Raw genomic sequence first — 19,912 nt, forward strand, 5'->3', positions numbered from 1 at the left:
TCGAGGTACTTAGTTTATAATATATTTCTAAAGAAGACTATATAAAAGAATTAAAACTAAATCTAAACTTTCTACTACGTTTTACCTCGAAATTAATAAATAAATAAAGAACGCTAATATTACTCTAAAATAATATTTTAGAGTTTATATTAATTATAATTAAGATAATTAGGTGAATTTATTATTAATAGTAGAGTTTAAAACTAACTTCGATAAGAATACCTTATCGAGCGTATTACTATTTCTTTTTATTAAAAAATATATTCCTCGCTCGAAAATAGAATCTCTTACTTTTTAGAATTAATTCGCTAATTAAAGAGTAAAGAGAGATATTAAATTAGCTAATAGATTTATCGAGAAGATAAATATTATAAGAAATTATCTAAGAAGTTAGCTTAAATAATTATAAGCTTTATAAAAAAAATAAGCTAATCGTTATTAACTCTTTATATTAGAATTTAGAGTTAGAGATATAATTATATTTAATAAAAGAAATATTAAAATTATACGCCTTAATAAATTACTAAATTATAAGAATTTCAAATTATTTAAAATTATTAAAGCTTTAAATAATTTCGCTTATAAGTTAGAACTCTCGACTTTTATAAATAATATCTACTTTATCTTTTATTTATAGCTATTATATCTTAATAATAGCGATCTACTATTAGAATAGATTAAGCCTTCATCGCCTTCTATTAATATTAATGAAAAAAGCGAAATTTACGATATTAAAGAAATAGTTTAATTTAAACTAAATAAATAAAAAAATAACCTCTTAATTAATAAGAGGAGATATCTAATATATAAAATTAGATATAGAGACTCTAAGATTAAGAAAAATTTATTCTAATAACTATTTACGAATATAGTAGAATATTCAAATCTAATAGCAGATTTTTATTATTATTACTCCGAGGCCGTTAGCCCTTATTTATTATTTAAAAAACCTTCAAAATAATCTCCTCTATTAGCGCTACTAATTTATAGTAACTATATCGACTTATAAGAAGATCTTAAACTCATTATAGAATATTGAGTTAATATACTTAAGAATATTACTTCGTATACGTTTAGATATACTTTTTATAAGATCGATATCTACTATATAATAGTCATCGCCGAAGTTTCAAATTAAAGGGAAAGGTAATATCACGATTCTAATAACCTTACTTGTGTTATAACCCAATTAGGCTTAGCGTGCCAAGGCCTTTCGGCCTTTCTACCTTGCTGTGAAACCCACACTTGTAATAATCCTACATAGATAGTATTCTCTTCATACTACAATACAGAGTTACCACACACACCATTGAGTCCCTAACACTAGAGGTCAAGCAAGACAGCAGCCCCACGGCTAACAGCGATGAATATATTGTTTAATTAATCACCAGCTGCTTATGAGCTCATTACTTCTGATGCTGCTCTCATCAACAACTTTCCTCGCGCCGGCGCCATCGACTACAGGCAAGCGGCCCTGGCCCTTTCCACCTGGTACGAGCTTTGGGTCCAACAGTCCAATCTGTACGAGAACACTAGCTTGATCCCAGTATATGTGCTCATGGTATAATTTGCCTCCTCGAATACATACGATTACCACGAGCGCAACCTCGACATGTTTATTCGTGGGTTCTACATCTGGCAAAAGCCACTAGCACATTTCGGAGTCAGCATTTCCACCTGTAGATAAGGAATCAATCAACTAGACATAACTGGGGAGTAAGAAGGGTGGCAAGATTAATTTGCTCCTGCAGCTTGTCTCGCGACTCGAAAAGCAGTCTCGACAAGAAGGAAGAAATCGGAAAATCGGAAAAATGACTTACTGGCATTACTTGGGTGTGTTCGAACGACATATACATCTCATCAACTACACGGTCTGTGCCAACTGTCCGCGACAGAAGTTTCATCTTTAGTGAGGGTGGATTTCCAGGAATGAAGTAATCGCGATAGAAGCGGTGGAGATCCTTATACCCGATGCCGCCTGTCATAGTAGGAATATGATTGACGTATGGTTCTACGCACATTTCGGGGTCAGTATTCCTTCTTCAAGGTAGATACGTTGAGTTGCAAGACAGGTCTCGGGAGCAGAACAGGTCAATTCGCTCCCGGAAAGAGTTTCGCGACTCAATTTCAGTACCATATCGGAAGGATCTTCGCCGAAATGTACGTACGAGCGACCATCGTCGACATTGTTGCGTCGGCGTCTTTGGTCACGAATTCCACTTCCCCGAGACCACCTGTTAGCTGCTTCAAGGCCAACTTTCTCTAAATAAGAAGAACTCACACGCCACATGGTCGTCCCAAATCTTCTCAAGATCAACTTCAACCTCAAATCCTTTTCTCAAGACTGCTAACGATCTCGACCATGCTAGGCTCGCGGATACCTTGTCATACTGCTCAAGGTTCTCTTCTGCAAATCCCGCCTCAACACCTGGATATGAGTAACAGCGACAATTGGGCGTCTTGCTTTGTGGACCAGCGAAATGAATTGCAACGTTGTGGCTCGGAGGAAACCCAGCACCAGGTGCAGGGACCTTCTCGGGATAGTATGCTATCAAAGCGCACAGTTTCGGCATCGGCTTCACAGCCACATCGAGTGCTTCCGAGGCTGCTTCTCCATAAGCTGCGGAGAATCGAAGCATTAGCTACTAGCTCCAATTGCTATTGATACGAGTAGAGCAAGCAGACCTACTATCGCAAAGTTCTCGCCAAGCTCTAGCGGATCAGCCAGATGTTGAAGGGTATGGACATAATCATTTCGCAAACCAGTGAAGGGCAAGTAGGATACTTCAAAGCCTTCTGCTCTCCAATTTTGAATGGTGACTTGGTCAAAGTCATCGTCCTGAGCGGTGATGACAATCTTGGGGTGAGCCGCACTGCCATCGCTCCAGGAAAACCTCATGACGCTTTGTGATTGGATTGATGCTCAAGTCTAGATGCACGGCGGTTGTATGGTGGGGTTGCGTGGGGGAGCGGGGAGAGCAACGTTCCAACGTCATCCGCGGCTCAAACTGAGTATCCATTCAAATTCTTACACCGACGAAGAATGGTCTGCGCTGGATCACAAGGTACCAGATGTGCTTAATAAGTTGCAGTTGCTACTATAGAGTCAAAGACTTTCCACGCAAAATCAAGAGGGAAACAACCACTCGAGCTTGTAATTAGAATTGCGCTATAGCATTGGTCTGCTTCAATACACAAGTAGCAGTCTGCTGACACGACCCGCCCTTCCCTTCTTCAACAGCCAAATATCAAGCATCAACTTGCTCTCATCATGCCAGCGCTCCCCCTCAGGCCTCATACCCCTTTATCTTCCGCAGCAGGACTTTCAAAAGGCCACCTTCCTTCTCTTTCGCTTCGTACTTGGGGAAATAATGCTTTCTCTTCTTAATGTGCTGTTGGAGCTCACGATGGCAGGGAAAAATATGGACTCGAGTGCCGCCGAGGCGTCGATTGTCGATGAGGTCGACGATACAGACATGGACCGTCCTCAATTTCTGGCAAGCCGGGTTAGTGATAACCCAACACGCCCGGTCCGAGCATTCGTGACAGACCTTCTTGCACTGAGTGATCGATGTCGGGATAGGACAGACTCGCAGCTCCTTACACAGCCCTTGCAAGCCCGCCAGCGTTCCCGCCGCGCCACCTCTCTCGATGCTTTCGATGTGGGTATCGGCCAGAGCGATCATGTAGCTCTTTCTCTCGTCCTTGTACTCCTGGCTCTTCTTCCCCCAGCCATTCGAGATGGCGAGCTGCGCGAAGTTTTCGAGGACGGTGGCTTGCGGGTCTGGGGCGAAGGTCTGGAAACGACCGAAGTATGCTTGCTCCGCCATGGTACCGACTGGCAAGTGCGGTATGATCAGAAGAGCAGGGAGTTGGGGAAAGCTGTTCTCGTAAGGCGACGCGAAGTTTGGAACCAGAATTTGAGGCGAGGCAGCTGCTTTATCTGTCCTTGTCCAAAAGACATGTCTCATTTTATTTCTGCTCGATACTAAGGAACCCTGCATGATGCCTGCCCAAAAGGGAAAGGGATTGCAGATGGTGTTGAGCATAGCAAACACATGAACCACCGGGATTGGTAAGCGTTTCTCCCAAAAATAGAGAAATGTGATTCATTCTGCTCTGCTATGGTTTCTGTCATAAGGACTATAATTACGAGAGTATACAGTACCTAGATCTGTATCCCACCGCTGTCCATCTTTCAACCTCGCCCCATCGCGTCTTGTTCTTGACCAGCAATCAGTCAAACCGTTCGTATCTCGGGATCGCCTAAAATCCAAACAACATCCCTCGCCCGCCCGCGCCGAACAGCAAACTATCTCGAGCCAGGATGCTTCCCATGTTTCAGACACTGAAGCTGACTTGACTCGAACTCCTGCATCAACAGCGCACATCTCGCGCGAGGCCATGCACTCACATCTGCACCCACGGCTTCCTGTAAAACGGAGCAACGAAACCAGTCAAGAACACTGGATCCGATCGTGGTCTCGTCCGAATCTCTGGTCCGTGCGAGCGTTGAGAATGGTGCCCTCGTACTTCCTGGCGACAGACGCGCGTGTTTGCGAAGCCTCGGGTGGGATTTTTTCTGGAATCGGGAAAGCGGCCAAGTCTTCGAGTAGTCCACTGAGATTTGATCTCGCCCTGGACATTTTTCCCGCAGCAAGGAAGACGGCCCGTCCAGATGGCGGAACGCTTTTCTCACGATATCTGGCCTCCATTCATGGTCCTTCCAACCCTTGCAGACAGCTCCCGACCTGGCTGGTTGTGTCCCGACCTGCAGATTTCGGAGTCAGCATCTTTCCTTTAAGGCGAAGAAACTGCACGTGAGACCTGTCTCGCGACGAAAATCGCCGGTTTGGACGGGGGAGAATAAAGCGCCGAGAAGGGCACGGATGGCTTCTGTCGTTGCTTGGATTTGACTCCAGGGTTCACCAAGGTTGGGCCGATGGGATGTGAGGGCGTTGAAATCTTCCTGGGTGGCGTCCCTAGGTCGGCTTTCGCGTTGGGAACAGCGTCACGGTAGAGCTGTTTTGGGGACTTGGTTGGTGGGATTGACATTGACACTGACATTGAAGAAGGATCCGTGGTAGTTGTTTCTCATGCCTTCTAACGGGACACATGGACGACTGTAGTGCTATCAATTCCGTTTGAGGACAACGGATCTGAGCTTTCACCTTTGGGGAGTACTCGTAGCATGCATGCATCTTGACGTGAGACACGGGTCGTTCATGAACCTCTGCACCCAATGAGAAACGCACAACTTCAAGTAAGATGTTTTGCTATGCTATGCTATGCTACCCCCTTGTGTAAAAACCCCCCAGCATCAGCTTCGCGTACATCCCGCTCCCCCATCCCCATCCCCATCCCGACGATTTCCCGTCACGAAAGCCTTCACGCGTTACTGATAGCCCCCTGGATGGCATCCGACCCTGGCCACGCAATGAGAACGCGCTACACTTGGTTGATCGCGCCCTGGATGGCATCCCTACCGGCCGTGGCCCCGGCGCCGAAGATGGCGGCGTTGCCGAACTTCTTGCCGGCGTTCTTGAGCCATTCACCGTGCTGGGGCTCGTGTCAGCGTGCTGTCAATGGAGGGGCGTGTGGGGGTGGATGGGGGGGGGATGGAATTGGGGAGTTACCTTTGGGTGTTGGGGATGGGCAGGGTGGCTGGGGTCTAGGGTGGGTCTGTCAGTGAGCTGTATCACGGAGAGAGTGGGGGGGAAGGGTTACGCTACCTTTTGCGTTTTGGGCCTCTTGCTCAGCGGCTTGGGCTTGTTCTTTGGAGTCGGGCATCTTGACGAGGTGGATGTGGTATATTTTTGTCTGGTGGTTTATGGATGTATAGGGACGTTCGAGGTTATCGTTGTGTAAGGTAGGTTGGAGCGATGATGGAGAGATCGAGGTGGGGGTCCGGATTGATGTCATACGATGCTGAGTCCGAACTAGTCTTAAGTCCGAGAAAACATGTCTTGGCAATCACAATCTGCTGTGGAGGTCGCACTCGATCCTTGCAAGGCTGCCGCTTTTAGGGCACTCACCCACCTTAGGGTTTTAAGCGCTGCCCTTCTCCCTGCGCGATCCCACTCCATAGTCTTCTCTCCTCTACTAATAGCTGGACGTTTGGTTCTACATTGCTATTTATTACACCAGCGCGCACAGCCTAAAGATGGATGGGTGGAGAGAGCTGGCCGGGCGAGAGGAGGGCGGTTGAAGACCCTGTTCAGCTGTGAACTAGGTACTTCAGGCGCGGGGGTACTGCATTGTGGCCTGGTGTGATGGGTGGCAGCCGTAACCCTTTGTCAGGGGAAATATCGGAAACCCCAAAGAGGAGCAATCGTCTTCTACGCCGTAACGCATGCACTTCGCCGACGATCAAGGCGCTGGATGTGTTCAGTTCTGGTTTTCCCGGATATTTTTATTGAAACTCAGCCTTCTTCTGCAGTCTTTTCTTAGCAGTCGCAGAGAGGCTACTTTACTTGTACTCTACGCGGCATTTAAGCCGCCGAGAAAATTCTCTTAGAATTGTGTCGCTCTTCAGCAATTAATCCCTTCATCATCCTACTTCTTCTGTACTCGTCATTCAAGACTTACTAAGCAGTTCAAATACATATATGACGCCAATTACTGGTCTGACTGAGCTGTATAGAGGCGATGATCCGGTTGTAGAGCATGTCAACAATACCCCACGCGTAGGCAAAGGCCTGCTAATGCGCATAGCATCGTTGCCGTCCACGGGCTCAATGGCGACCCCTTCAGGACATGGACTACGGGGGGGTCCGAGAAGATGTGGCTCAAGGACCTCGATCTTCTGCCGTCCAATCTGAAGAATTCTCGAATCCTAACTTATGGCTACGACGCAAACGTGACGGCAATGTTCGGCAAGACCTCGTCAGACCGCATTCTACAGCACGCGCATACGTTGATTGCCCAATTGGTGGCAGATCGCGAGGTGAGTCGGGTGGGCAAAGGTGGAGCTCAGCTATGGCGACTAAGATGAAGCAAATAGCTGGAAGATGCGACCCAACGGCCCATTATCTTCGTCTGCCACTCACTTGGTGGCATTGTCGTGAAACGTGTAAGACAGAGATGGCCATCCATGAGCCACAGATTGACTGTCCGCAGGCGATTGCGTATTCCGCAAGCCGCACCAGCAAGTCCATTCAGCATGTGCATTCGATTTACGTCTCGACGTTTGGAATTTTGTTCTTGGGGACGCCTCACGACGGCGGCAATAAAGCTAAGCTCGCTTCGACCAGTCGTCGCATGATCGGAGCCTTGGTGCCCTCTAAAATTCTAGACACCGAAGGGCAGCTTCTCGATGCCGTGCAGGAAGGTTCAGAAGTGCTGCAGAACATCACCGACATGTTTGTACCACTCATGAAGGATTTTCACATCTTCTTCTTCTGGGAACAGGAGAAGACGAACATGGGAGTTACACAGGACTACGTCCGTCAATGCTCCTCCTCTTTGGAATGGGACGGGTAATGCTGATGTCTGGCAGGTCGTCGAAGAATCCTCCGCAGCTCCGATTCTGGATAGTACGGAGCGAGCCGGTCTTCCAGGTGATCATAGGAACATGTGCAAATTCGAGAGCCGCACTTCCCCTGGATATAGACTCGTTGTGGCTGCTTTGCTGCGGTACTCAAAGGAAGCGCCTGAGGTGGTCTCACGGCGTTGGAAGTATGCTGTTGACATGCTCAATTCGAAACGCTCCCAGGAAGCGGATGAGCTGCTGCGATAGTTCCCGTGGCATTTGTCAAAACCTAGTCTAGATAGAAGAAGTCACATGTTGTGAGAATAAGTTCATGCATCTTGTTCCTGCTCTTCTCTAGAGGCAAAGTCCACCATGCAGCCTTCCGTAGATGAAAGCACAAGAGTCATGGTCTGCTTCTCCACACCCATGATCTCGACCTTTTGGCCCGCTGGTAATCGTATGACGGGGAAATGGTGAAGGAGCCGGACCACTGTATACGCGGCTTCGGTAAGCGCGAAATCCACTGAAGAAGAGGTCAGTATATTCGCCAGGATTCTTTCGGTTGACCTGCAACTTACGGCCAAGGCAGATCCTGGGGCCTCCATTGAAGGGAAGGTAGCCCCACGTTGCGTTGGTCTTATCACGACGCATTGGCATGTCTTCGTCCCATCTCTCCGGACGGAAGAGCTCAGCGTCCATGCCATACAGGTCCGGTCTTCTGTGCATGGCGTAAATGGAGTACGCAACCGTTGAACCCTTCGGAATGAGCACTGGGGCTGTTCGGTCTGGTCCCCCACCTGTTGGCAGTACGGTCGTCCTTTTGGCTGTACGAGTGTTTACAGGAACAGATGGGTAGAGTCGCAAAGTCTCGTTGAGGACGTTCTGAAGGTAGCTCATCTTTCGAAGGTCTGCCCTCGTAAGACTAGCTGGATCAGAGCAATTACAGTTGATCTCTGTTCGCAGCTTCTCCAGAACCTTTGGATGACGAACGAGTAGGAAGAAAGTCCATGTCATTAAGCAGGCTGTACTGTCTCGACCCGCCACCAGAAGGCTGATGATTTGACCTCTCAAGGCGTCACGATCTGCTGTGCTCTCAGCTACCGCGTCCAGAAAGACGCGGCCTTCCCCAGAGCTGCGCGATAAGTTGCGATTGATGATCTCATCCGCAAAGCAGTGCACATTGTTGCAAGCCTTTCGGAACTTGGACCCGCCTATCATCCAATAGAAACCCGGAAGTCGGAAGCGCTGAGTTACAGTCGCTTGAGCTGAATTAAAAACTTCGCCAAAAGTTTGCTCGTTAGCCGACTTGGGTGCTTTGAGGCTGTTCACTGACTCGCCAAAGAGAAATTCTGTAGCGGTATCAAGTGTTAAGCGGAAGAAAAGAGGCTGCAGATCAATCACAGCAGACTGGCTGGATAAGATATCGATCAAGTCATCCACACCTTGTTTAAAAGCAGTTAAATTTTCGTAGTGTTTATGCTGAAGCGGTGGTCGTAGCAAGTCTCGAGAATGCTTCCATGCCGCACCTTCTTGATTGAAAATGCCGTCACCAAACATTGGAAATGTGATTTCTCGACGTCTACCCATGGAAAAGTCTGTTTGAGATTAGGTGACTCAAGGAGCAGTAGTGTCATTGAGAGTCTGTGGAAGAGGTACCTTTGAAGTTGGTCGATAGCAAGGCTTCGAGGTTGGCGGGTTCAATTGTGTCGAACGCTGTTGTACCAATAAAGACTTCTTCAACGGTATTTCCTGTCTGCCTGAAATGGAACATAAAGAGCTCCATCAAGCGCGACTCTCTATCGCCGCGGAAAATCTGCTCGAGTCGATCTACGCCCCAGGGTCTCTGGTTCTGAATTCGAGGCGCTGGTAGACATCCATACTGCTCGGCAAATAGCTTATGAGCCTGCTTTTCGTATGAGCCTGGATTCCGTTCGAGAACTGGACGAGACGTACCTGACGAGTCTGGTAATTGTGGATAAGTCTCCAACAACAGAGGGTGATGAGGATTAGAAAGGCGAGGAGAGAGTAATAAGACTGAGCCATACTTGAAGGAAAGGTTATAAAGTGTAAACCAAGCGCACAGTGAGGGGCGAGATATGTAAAGTATCTAAAGTATAAACCTGGAATGGCAGACGCTACTTTATCCGCTTGCTTTTAAGTCGCTTGAGCTAGGATCCAGTAAGCTAAAGTAAGGAACTGAGCAGGGGCCGAATAGCGTGGCACGGTCTCGTTGCTATTCTGGAACAGACTAGGCGCATCTTGGCTAGGCGGTGTTCCGACCTTGCATACTTCTCTGTGTCACCGACTTCCCCGGGCGGGTACATATGGTATGGAACGTGATTTGCTAGTCGTACCTTATCTACCTTAACGCCGGGGGGGGGCTGGGATTCCTCCGGAACGATGCTACGCGCCGAGCTGAGAGGCTAGTCTACCTTAGTACTTTAGCCAACATCGAGATCGTTCATGGGGAAAAAGATTTCCTGGCCGGCTTCCTGGTGTGCGACCCTTTATTTCATGAAGTGAAGTTGCTCATCATAAGTTTTAAAACAGTACTCGTACCAAGCTTCTTGCAATAGCTGTTTAGCATATATAGAGTACGAGTGATGAATTTTACGTGAATGGTATGTATTGGAAAATGCTGGAGATATATGAACAATCAATCGTTGAGGTTCATGAGATAAGCGATTGGAGGCCGGCACTTTCGTCCCCCACCCCCACTTGCGTGGGCTGAAACCTCCGAATTTCAAATAGGACGAAGGCTGCAACGATGGTAAACCCAGGACACAACTTGCATTCGCGTTTGATCCATCGGACTCTCCACTTGCTCAAAGACACTATACTGTCGTCCTGCCAGCCACGCTTCAGCGCATCAGCTGCCGCTCTGGGCACCATGGTTCTCCCGTGTAGGGTCTTAGCAGAGTAAGGAATGGCCATCTCAGAGCTCACTGCGCCCACCACTTTCAAGCCTTCGTCGTACGGTGCGACAAGAGTTCCCGTTGCAGAGTCAGTTGTTGCCATGCTTCGTCTTGTGTCCGTTTCTCCGACTAATTGAACATTGTAGCATCGTTGCTGTCCATGGTATTCTCGAAAGCGGACTCGAGGCATGGACGGACATAAACTCAGGCGTCCTATGGCTCCGAGACCTGTTCCCACACGAGCGATACAACGTCCGAGTTCTTGTTTACCACTACAATACCGATGTCTTCTCGTCTCCTGGCGAGGCATCCGCTGATCGAATATTGCCGTTCGCGAACAGCCTTGTGGCTGAGCTTTGCGCGGATCGCCAGCTGGTAGATGCATTCAAGCGGCCTATCATCTTCGTGTGCCATGGCTTCGGAGGTTTACTTGTGAAGCGAGCACTCGCATTTTCCTCAACAAGACGTGCGCAAGCGGTGGAGCACCTTCGCTCGGTGTTCATGTCCACACACTCAATTATTTTCCTTGGGACCCCACACAATGGCGTACGGAAGGAGAGTTTGCTTTTGTGGCATCACGACACGCTGGGCCCGAGCCAATTCTTGTTAAACCTTCTGAGAGGATCAGAGATGCTACAAGAGATCACCGATCAATTTGCGCCGCTCATGAAACGATTTGCTGTCTATAATCTGTGGGAGCAAAGGAAGACCAAAGCGGGCGACGTGAGCTTTGCTGTTGTGGAAGAGGACTCCGCAGCGCCTACGTGGGACAACACTGAACGGTGCGGTATATTCGCAACTCACGACGTCATGAACAAATTTTCAGACGTCCACGATGACGGTTACCGAGTTATTCTCGAAGCACTAGCACGATATATCACGACTGCGCCTGCTTTAATCCATTACAGATGGGACAAGGATATGGAAGCGCTGGGACATGAACGGCAACTTGAAGCAGAAGATTTGTTGAAGCCACCGCTCCGATATCTTATGTCCGGCGATGGTAACAAGCCTAACCGTAACGAATGGTTCATCATCCCACGCTGCTCCAGTACCTACTTTACCGGTAGGATTTTTCACGCAGAATTCGTACGGGAGAAGCTAGGTCCAGTCAACCACCTGGACGAAGCCAATCGACACAAAATTTTTGTTATATATGGACTCGGCGGTGCCGGCAAGACCCAGTTCTGCTTGAGATATGCAGAAGACAATAAATCAAGATACTGGGGTGTGTTCTGGATTGATGCGAGCAGCGAGGAAAATGCCGAGAATAGCTTTGCCTCGCTCGGCCAACAAATGGGAAAAGGAGCGACCTTCACGGGTGGGTTGTATTGGCTCTCCCGATGTACGAAGCCATGGTTACTCGTGATCGATAATGCTGACGATCCTGAAATGGATGTTTCGAAGTACTTTCCTGTTGGCGGCAGCGGCCACATCCTGATCACGACTCGCAATCCAGGAGCTGAAATCTACGCCACAGCCGGCCATCTTCGCTTTAGCGGCTTGGAGCCAGAAGATGCCGTTAACCTCTTGCTCAAAACCGCGTTTCCCAAGGATGCATCGCCTTCTCCAAAGTCAGACAGTCGACGGACTGCACAAAAGATTACATCTGAGCTCGGCTACTTGGCACTTGCAATAGCCAACGCAGGCACGAGTATTCGTCGCAACATTTACACACTAGAGATGTATCTGAGGCACTACCTAGGGCACAGGAAAGAGATGATTGTATCCAAGAGCATTAGCACCGCTGATGAAGCCAATATAATCACGACTTGGGAGATCCCGTTTCAGAGAATTGCGAGTCGCAGATCTCTAGAGTATAGGGACGCTGTGGACTTGATCCATCTATCCGCCTTCATGCACTTCGACTCTATACCTGAGGCTATGTTTCAGAGATCCTGGGAAGGCATTAAGACAGGGAAACAACTCCATGTCACTCCCGGTCTAGCCGAAACCACATCAGAATGGGATGAAGGGTCTCAATTTCGGCTACGAACGGCGCTGAGTATTCTTTACAACTACTCCATCATCGATCATGACCCAAAGAGGGGCCTTCTGTCGCTGCATCCGGTAATTCAGCGATGGGCAAAGGACAGACTCTCCGAGACAGACCAGAAACGCTGGCTCAATGCTGCCGTCGCTGTACTGGCGCAATGCATATCTCCACACATGGAGGCATCAGGCCAGGGATTTCGGAGGTCATTGTTGCCGCACATCGAGGCTTGCTTGCGAGCGCTAAAGTCACTATATAACACGGTCGGACCGGATACCGTGGAAAGGGCAACAGAGATCGAGCGGTTTGCCTGGGTGTTTGCTGAAAATGGTCTTTGGAAGCGGGCAAGCTCATATCAAGTCGACGTCCTCAAGTTCAGGGCCAAGAAGCTCGGCAGATTCCACATGCACACAATTGAGGCACAGCGCAGTCTCGCGCAGTCCAACTTCAATCTCTTCGATCTCATACCATGCATTGCGGCCCAGCGCCACATCCTTGAAACCAACTGGTATGCGCGCCCTTCCTTTGCAGACTGGATGACATGGCCACCTTGGAAACCGGAACACGTCCCCTATTGCATTACTCTCTCGGACTTGACACTCTCGCTCTGGTTCGCTGGGAAATTGGATTGGTCCAAACGGGCTGGGGAACGTGCCGTCAAAGGCCTGGTGAAGCGTTTAGGCCCTGACGACCCTCTGACCCTGACGGCCATGTTCAACCTGGCCCGCACATACCACCACCTCTGCGACAAGCACGCCAGCCGCGCCTTACTGGTCGAAGTCCTTCATAAACGCAAGCGGCTCTTCGGCCCCAACCACCCGGACACCCTCATGGTGCGTAACGAGCTCGGCATGAGCTTCTGCGTCGCCAGAGAGCGCCTTCCAGCCGCCGAGCGGCTCGTGTCGAACGTGCTGGCGGCTCGAAAGAGGATACTAGGCGAGGAGCATGCGTATACCCTCTGGTCGATGAACGATCTGGCCAGAGTGCTCACCACACGGCAGCGTCCCGACGAGGCCATCGCGATCCTCGATAAGGTTGCTCCCATCCTTCGCCGCACTTTGGGTGAGGCGCATCCCGGCATGTCAATGACGAAGGCGAACCTAACGCAGGCGTACGTGCGTGCGAGCCGATGGGGAGAAGCGGAGACAGTGCTCAAGGAGGTGCTACAAGTTGTCCCAAAGGACCATCCAGACTGGATTGTTGCCAAATTAGGGTATATACGCGTGCTGATTGCAACGGAACGATTGGAGAAGGCGGAGACGGATTGCCTGGAGGTCTTGAACATCATTGCAAAGGAGAAGGTTTTGTCGGCAGATAGCCCACGAATACTAGTGATTGCGGAACAGCTCTCGCTAATATACGAGAAGCAGGAGCGGTGGAACGAGCTTGAGGCGCTGAAGGCTAGATACCCGTTGATGGAGCAGCCGGGCAAGCAGCAGTTCAACATACGGTTGTAACAAAGGCCTCGGGCGAGGTGCACTAAGTAGGCCGATCCATCTTGCGGCATGGACACGGACCGGCATAGTCTTGTCCATGTACCTCTTTTCGTCTTGAGTGCTGCGTCTCTCTTGTATCTGTCTGGTTCCGCCTAAGAAGCAGCATTGTTGGCCGTTACTGTTATATTAGCCATGACAGCAGGAAAGGCAGTCGTGGAAAGACCGAGAAGCGCGACAAATGGGCTAGAATGCATGGTGGTCGACCTGAGAGGGTAGGAGAGCGGGGGAGCCCCGGCTGTCGTCATTGTGCTCATGGGAGAGGACCCTCACACGCTCTTCAGAGGCCACGAGACCGGCAAAGATCTTGAACACGCCAAGCACGTGAACTAATCCCTGACCACGTTCATGGACAAACTCAGCATCCCGGTGGACAAGAAGGCGCTGGCGTCCAGCTTCGGGAAGACTTTAATGTCTGGTTTCTACGGAGAAAGATTGATGACCTCATGCGCATACTCGCCGCCCAAGGAGCTAAGTCGCAGGATTGCAGACAAGCCTGGAAGAGTACGGAGGGGGCATTTCACGGATTGGATGACGGAAATGTGATGATTGACAGTCTCGACCAGGAAGGACCGAGATCCTGAGTCTCAAAGCGGAGCTTTATTGCTTCTAAGGCGGCGATGACGAGAGCGTCGGCAGCGTGTATAACAAGGATATCGACGAGGAGATTGAAAATTTAATGACCGACTTATTTGCATCAAGAGAGCATTCTACGTTTCGCATTGATTGAGCGTCGAGGGCGTACGTACAACTTGCCCTGGGCATATTGGATATTATATATATATACTTCTTGTTGAGGTAGATCTCCAGGGTGAAAAGTTCTTCCCGTCAGAATGAGCAGAGATATACTTCATGAGCAATCAACGTTATCTAACGCATTCCAAACCCATACTTTACTGCGGTCCTCATCAGATAACATCTGTAAAACACAGAAATCTACAAATGAAGCAGGTGCCCATGAGATCGTCCACCGAGATAGCAGTCTCAACGGTTGAGGTCCGAAACCCCATCCTCTTCGAGTAATCCAAACTCAGCGGTCCTTGTCGACTGTTGTCCGTGCCCAGATCAACCCTCCGTCTCTATCGTTAGACTCCATCGAGGTACTTCGTCCGTTCGTTCTTGCGGGTGACAAATTTGATCGGGACACTTCCTTACAGTGCACCGCTGATATCTGTTGTGAATACGGCATAAACGATATTCTATCATATCAGTGGAGACAAACTTGCACCGAAATCAACAATTGAGTCGTCACAAACTCGTCGACTGTCCCTCCCTCCCTGCCTCTTTATTCGATCATTTCCTTACCTGTATTATCCTCTCCCTTCTCTCCATCACCGGCTGACGAGTGATGACTCTCGATATCTTCGAGGCCGTAGTGGCGTGGCTTGTACGTTGTTATTCTGCATTCTACGAACCAGGGGTCTACAAGGGTCGCACCGTGTTCCTAGATGTGGTTCGGGGATTGTTGAGGTGCAGATGGAGCAGTGCGTATCGAGTAGAATAGGGTGGGTTTTGCTGTTGAGGAATGTTAGATAGAGAGGATTTGACGTGTAGGAGAATGCTTTGTTTATAGATGGAATAACGGTCTTTTAGTGAAAATTCTAGGAAGACTATCACTTTTTTCTGACATCGCGTCTGAATTGCAGGACTTATACAATTGCATCAAGGGCGTTTACTCTCTATGAATAATGTTTTCTGGAAAAGTTATTAAAGCACAGCATTTTTTTCTGGCGCTGCGTAGGGATTTTATGGATTCATTGAGGGTTTCGCCCTCTATGCATGACTTTTGCTACATTCCTCTCATCTACATTTGATCTTGCGAACAATCCGTCCATGATCCTTGGCTGTTCAAGGCGCGGGGTTGGAGAACTCCGATCTTAAGTGAGTGGGTCGGTGCACGAGGTGACTTATCGAGCGCTCCTCTATCTATCAGTTGACGTCTAGCTACGCTGGACGTGCTCTAGAGCTGAGGTATTGACATGCTACGAATGGAGAGTTGAGTGAGGCATAACTCCGATTCGGGTTAGGAGCAGCGATCTGTAATCTTATACCAACGCCTCTTCCGCCTCTCCCGTCTCATAGCTCTAACCCCTATAGCTGAACCGGGAGCCCTAGATCTCCCTTACCTCCATCCTTCACGCACCGCAACCGCCTTCTGCGACGCCTCGTGGATCTTCTCAACGAGCATCTCAGGCTGGCTCAGGTGCGGCGAGTGTCCCGAGCTGCACCTTTGCACCTGCGCTTTCGCGCTCGCGGCGAACATCTCCTGGTACTGAGGGGGAGCGGCCTGATCGTTCTCGCAGATGAGATAGGTGGAGGGAATGTAGCGCCAGGCGGCGCGAGTGAGCTTGGTGGTCTGCACCCGATACGGTTGCGGAATCAGCCGCGAGGCCCATAGCGATGCCTCGGATGGTGGGAGGTCGCTGTAGAGCGTTCGGTCGCCATGTAGGATGTAGAAGCGGCCGTCGGGCTAGATGTCTATGAGTTTTTTGGGATTTTGGAAAGAAAATGAAAGTACACGACGTACTTACTTTGACGTCATTGTTGGGCGATTCGCCAAACCTGCTTAATACGGACTGGCCCTCATTGAGCAGGAACGCAGAATAAAGGAAGAGATGGAGGACGCCTCCTGGTAGACCTTGAGCTTTGCGTTTGGCGTAGCTGAGCTCTTCAGTTGCGGCTTCACTGCCTACTAGACCGCCGTAGGAGTGCATGACCAGCACCACAGTCTCGCCCTCATGTTCAATCTGGGGATTCAGCTCGGTGCGGATGGCTAATGCGTCGTCGACGAGTGAGAGCTGTGGAAAAAGTGTGCTGTCTGTGTTGCTGCAAGTTGGGAGCTGGAAATGAATCGTAGGATATCTTTGAGCCAAAAGCGTTCGTACTAGTTTTTCATAAACCTGGGGGACCGGAAATGAGCCTTTAACAATTACGATAGTGGAAAAATCCTGTATTTGAGCGGCCGTAGCAGACTTAATTGAGGCTGCATGGTAGTGGTTGACAGGTGGATTCAGGCCGGTTTCTAGAGTCGTGACATTTTGCGAACCACAAAAAGGTTTGGCTCAAGAGAAAAAACATCTCCGCGAAAACGCAAACATTGATTTTATCTATACTTTACTGATTTAAGTTTCGATCTATACTAGACTTTCGCAACGGGGCGGGCTGGGGCGGATTCTTGCCGGGCTCCTCGCCCCATAAAGCCGCTCCGCTAAGCCGCCCCGCTGCGCAGCGTAGCGCCGAGACTCGGGCGGTGCTAGGTACCTAATTGCAACACCGCTCTAGAAATGCGTAATAACTGACATTTAACCCCTATAATAGTAATCTAACTATTATAGACTAATATCTCTTTAATATAATATATAATACGCTAGTCTAAATAGATTACTTTCTTAGCTATTATTACACTTCTTAGATAATAAGAATTATTAAAATATTTAAATATCTATTTATTAAAGCTTTATTAAGATAACTTAATAGAAAATACTTTAGAATTTATATAAAAATCTTTTAACGCGTAGATATATCGTTAATTATAGAGCGAATTACTAATTTATATTTTAAAAGTATAAATTCTTATCGAATTATACTCTTTATTATTAAACGAGTAAATTTATAAATTAAATTTATAATCTATTTTTTTAATTAGAGCTGTCGAGTAAATTTAATAAGCGATCTTTAATAAGTAATATTTAAATTTCTTATCTTTAAAGAATTATAAGATTAAACTTTATAATTTTACTATATTCGAAAATTATAAATTGCGATCTATAAGTTAAGAAAAAAATTTAATTTTAATAGAAGATAGTAAAGTTATTATATTATTAAAAGTAGAAAAAGAGATTTTAATAATTACGAATATTAATTTATTTATTCGCGATATCTAATTAAGAAGCGTAGATCTATCGAATTTATAATTAATTATATATATAAATTTAAAATTATCTAGCTTAGCTTTATCTTATTCTTTTATATATATTAATTATATTTTTATATTAAATTTTACTTAAATATAAAGTATAAGTTAATAATTTTTTATTACTTAAGATATAATTTAATAAGTTATTAAAGTAATCTTAAATAAGTTTAAGCTTATAAACTAAATTTATAAAAAGTAGTTAATTTTTAAATCTAATTTCGAGATTAAATTCGACTCTCGAAGAGAAAAAATACTTTAATTTAAGATTTACTTAGAACTATAAGATCGAATTTTATAAATAGAAAAAAATTTTAAATTTTAATAGAAAAAGAAGAAGATATATTAATAATAAGTTTCTTAAAGAGTTAATTAACTTTAAATTAGTTTATATTTAATTAATAAAAAGTTAATTTTAATATCTATTATAGTTTATTTCTATTAATTATTATTATTATTATTATTATTATTATTATTATTATTATTATTATTATTATTATTATTATTATTATTATTATTATTATTATTATTATTATTATTATTATTATTATTATTATTATTATTATAACTTTTAGAATTTTAGAATTATTAAAATTTTAGAATTTTAGAATTTTAGAAATTTTTAGCGAGGAAGATTAATAGATTTAATTCGAGAATAATATAGAATAATTTCAAATCTTATTAAAATTATTACTACTCGACTATTTAAGTTTATATTAAAGAGTATTATAAATAGAGTAAATAAGTTTTTAATAAGCGATTTTAAAATTCCTTATCTTTAAATACTTATAAGACTAAATTTAATAATTCTTTTTTTCTTTTAAAGCCTAAACTACGCTTTATAATTAAAAAAGAAAATTAAAAAAAAATTAGTAGAAAAAAGAGAAGTTATATTAATATTTAATAATAAGTTTATAAAGAGTTAATTAACTTTAGATTAATTGAGATTTAATTAATAAGAAGTTATTTTTAATATCTATTATAGTTTTTTTATAGTAATATTCATCATAATTTTTTTATAGTAATTGTTATTATTATTATTTATAGAATTTTTAGAATTTTTACGATTTTTACGATTTTACGATTTTACGATTTTTTAGAGAGAGAGATTTATAAATTCGAACCGAGAACGAAGCGAAATAGTTTCGAATTTTATTAAAATTATTACTACTCGACTATCTAAGCTTATATTAAAGAGTATTCTTAATAAAGTATTAAGTATCTATTACGAATTCCTCCACTAGGCGTCCCGATTGGGCTTAGTGCCTTGGCGCTACGGCACTGCAGAGACTTCTTCTACTATAGGCCTACATAGTCCATTATCATTATTACACCACACATACATTATTCATGCATATGATTCCACTTAGGACTATTCCTTAACAGTATCTAAGTCTTCAATAAGCGATATTTTAGATTCTTTATTTTAAAATATTTATAAGATTAAATTTAATAATTTTTTATTTATTTAAAAGTATAAATTATATTCTATAATTTAAAAAAGAATCTTAAAATTTAAATAGAAAATAAAAGGTTATTTTTTAATTAGAGCTATCGAGCGAACTTTAATAAGCGATATTTAAATTTCTTACGCTCTAATAATTATAAGATTAATTTTAAAAGTTCTTTTAATAGTTAAAAACGTAAATTACACTTTATAATTTAAAAAAAATCTTAAAAATTTAATAGAAAATAAAAAAGTTATTCTATCTATAAATAAAGTATATCTATTTTTTTAATAAGAGATTTTAAAAGAATTATTAGATTAACTTAGTCGATTTAATTAAAGAGTATAATAAACTTAAATTTATAATTAACTATATATATAAATTTAAGATTTTTTAACTTAGCTCTATCTTATTCTATTATATATATTAATTATAAAGAAGATAATTCGCGATCTAGCTTATACGATTATAGAAATAAGAAAATTTCTTTAATCGTATTTAATAAGTAATCTATTAGCTTATATTATTAAATAAAAATTAAGTCGATTAGATTTAATCTCTTAGTCTAGCTATATTTAGTTTATAACTCTTATATATACTTTTAACTTTACTTTTAATAATTTATTATAGTATTCTCTTTATACTATATTAAAGAATTATTATATATATTATTAAGTTT

The 19,912-nt window shown here is 44.7% G+C and overlaps 7 protein-coding genes across 7 annotated transcripts; 2 read left to right on the forward strand and 5 right to left on the reverse strand.

Moving 5' to 3' along the window:
- Nucleotides 1-1,384: 1,384 nt before the first annotated feature.
- Nucleotides 1,385-2,899, reverse strand: HO133_007988 (uncharacterized protein; the record flags this gene model as incomplete). Its single annotated transcript, XM_037298856.1, has 5 exons — nt 1,385-1,648; nt 1,821-2,011; nt 2,169-2,219; nt 2,282-2,620; nt 2,686-2,899. The coding sequence occupies 5 exons, from the start codon at nt 2,897-2,899 to the stop codon at nt 1,385-1,387; spliced, it is 1,059 nt and encodes a 352-aa protein (XP_037156192.1).
- Nucleotides 2,900-3,287: 388 nt separating this feature from the next.
- On the reverse strand, nt 3,288-5,055 carry HO133_007989 (uncharacterized protein; the record flags this gene model as incomplete). Its single annotated transcript, XM_037298857.1, has 6 exons — nt 3,288-3,494; nt 3,552-3,943; nt 4,360-4,372; nt 4,415-4,432; nt 4,700-4,771; nt 4,828-5,055. 6 exons carry the CDS (start codon nt 5,053-5,055, stop codon nt 3,288-3,290), a joined length of 930 nt encoding a protein of 309 aa, XP_037156193.1.
- Nucleotides 5,056-5,388: 333 nt separating this feature from the next.
- On the reverse strand, nt 5,389-5,790 carry HO133_007990 (uncharacterized protein; the record flags this gene model as incomplete). Its single annotated transcript, XM_037298858.1, has 4 exons — nt 5,389-5,426; nt 5,487-5,559; nt 5,637-5,671; nt 5,733-5,790. The coding sequence occupies 4 exons, from the start codon at nt 5,788-5,790 to the stop codon at nt 5,389-5,391; spliced, it is 204 nt and encodes a 67-aa protein (XP_037156194.1).
- An 818-nt stretch (nt 5,791-6,608) lies between these two features.
- On the forward strand, nt 6,609-7,738 carry HO133_007991 (uncharacterized protein; the record flags this gene model as incomplete). The annotated part of the gene is made up of 5 exons (XM_037298859.1): nt 6,609-6,664; nt 6,715-6,946; nt 7,004-7,072; nt 7,120-7,443; nt 7,499-7,738. 5 exons carry the CDS (start codon nt 6,609-6,611, stop codon nt 7,736-7,738), a joined length of 921 nt encoding a protein of 306 aa, XP_037156195.1.
- Nucleotides 7,739-7,800: 62 nt separating this feature from the next.
- HO133_007992 (uncharacterized protein) lies at nt 7,801-9,514 on the reverse strand (the record flags this gene model as incomplete). The annotated part of the gene is made up of 4 exons (XM_037298860.1): nt 7,801-7,994; nt 8,050-9,066; nt 9,128-9,374; nt 9,425-9,514. 4 exons carry the CDS (start codon nt 9,512-9,514, stop codon nt 7,801-7,803), a joined length of 1,548 nt encoding a protein of 515 aa, XP_037156196.1.
- An 883-nt stretch (nt 9,515-10,397) lies between these two features.
- On the forward strand, nt 10,398-13,836 carry HO133_007993 (uncharacterized protein; the record flags this gene model as incomplete). The annotated part of the gene is made up of 2 exons (XM_037298861.1): nt 10,398-10,474; nt 10,533-13,836. 2 exons carry the CDS (start codon nt 10,398-10,400, stop codon nt 13,834-13,836), a joined length of 3,381 nt encoding a protein of 1,126 aa, XP_037156197.1.
- A 2,158-nt stretch (nt 13,837-15,994) lies between these two features.
- HO133_007994 (uncharacterized protein) lies at nt 15,995-16,861 on the reverse strand (the record flags this gene model as incomplete). The annotated part of the gene is made up of 3 exons (XM_037298862.1): nt 15,995-16,342; nt 16,404-16,698; nt 16,806-16,861. The coding sequence occupies 3 exons, from the start codon at nt 16,859-16,861 to the stop codon at nt 15,995-15,997; spliced, it is 699 nt and encodes a 232-aa protein (XP_037156198.1).
- Nucleotides 16,862-19,912: the final 3,051 nt, after the last annotated feature.

Source organism: Letharia lupina, assembly GCF_014066315.1.
Source record: "Letharia lupina isolate WasteWater1 chromosome Unknown contig_4, whole genome shotgun sequence".
NCBI lineage: Eukaryota > Fungi > Ascomycota > Lecanoromycetes > Lecanorales > Parmeliaceae > Letharia > Letharia lupina.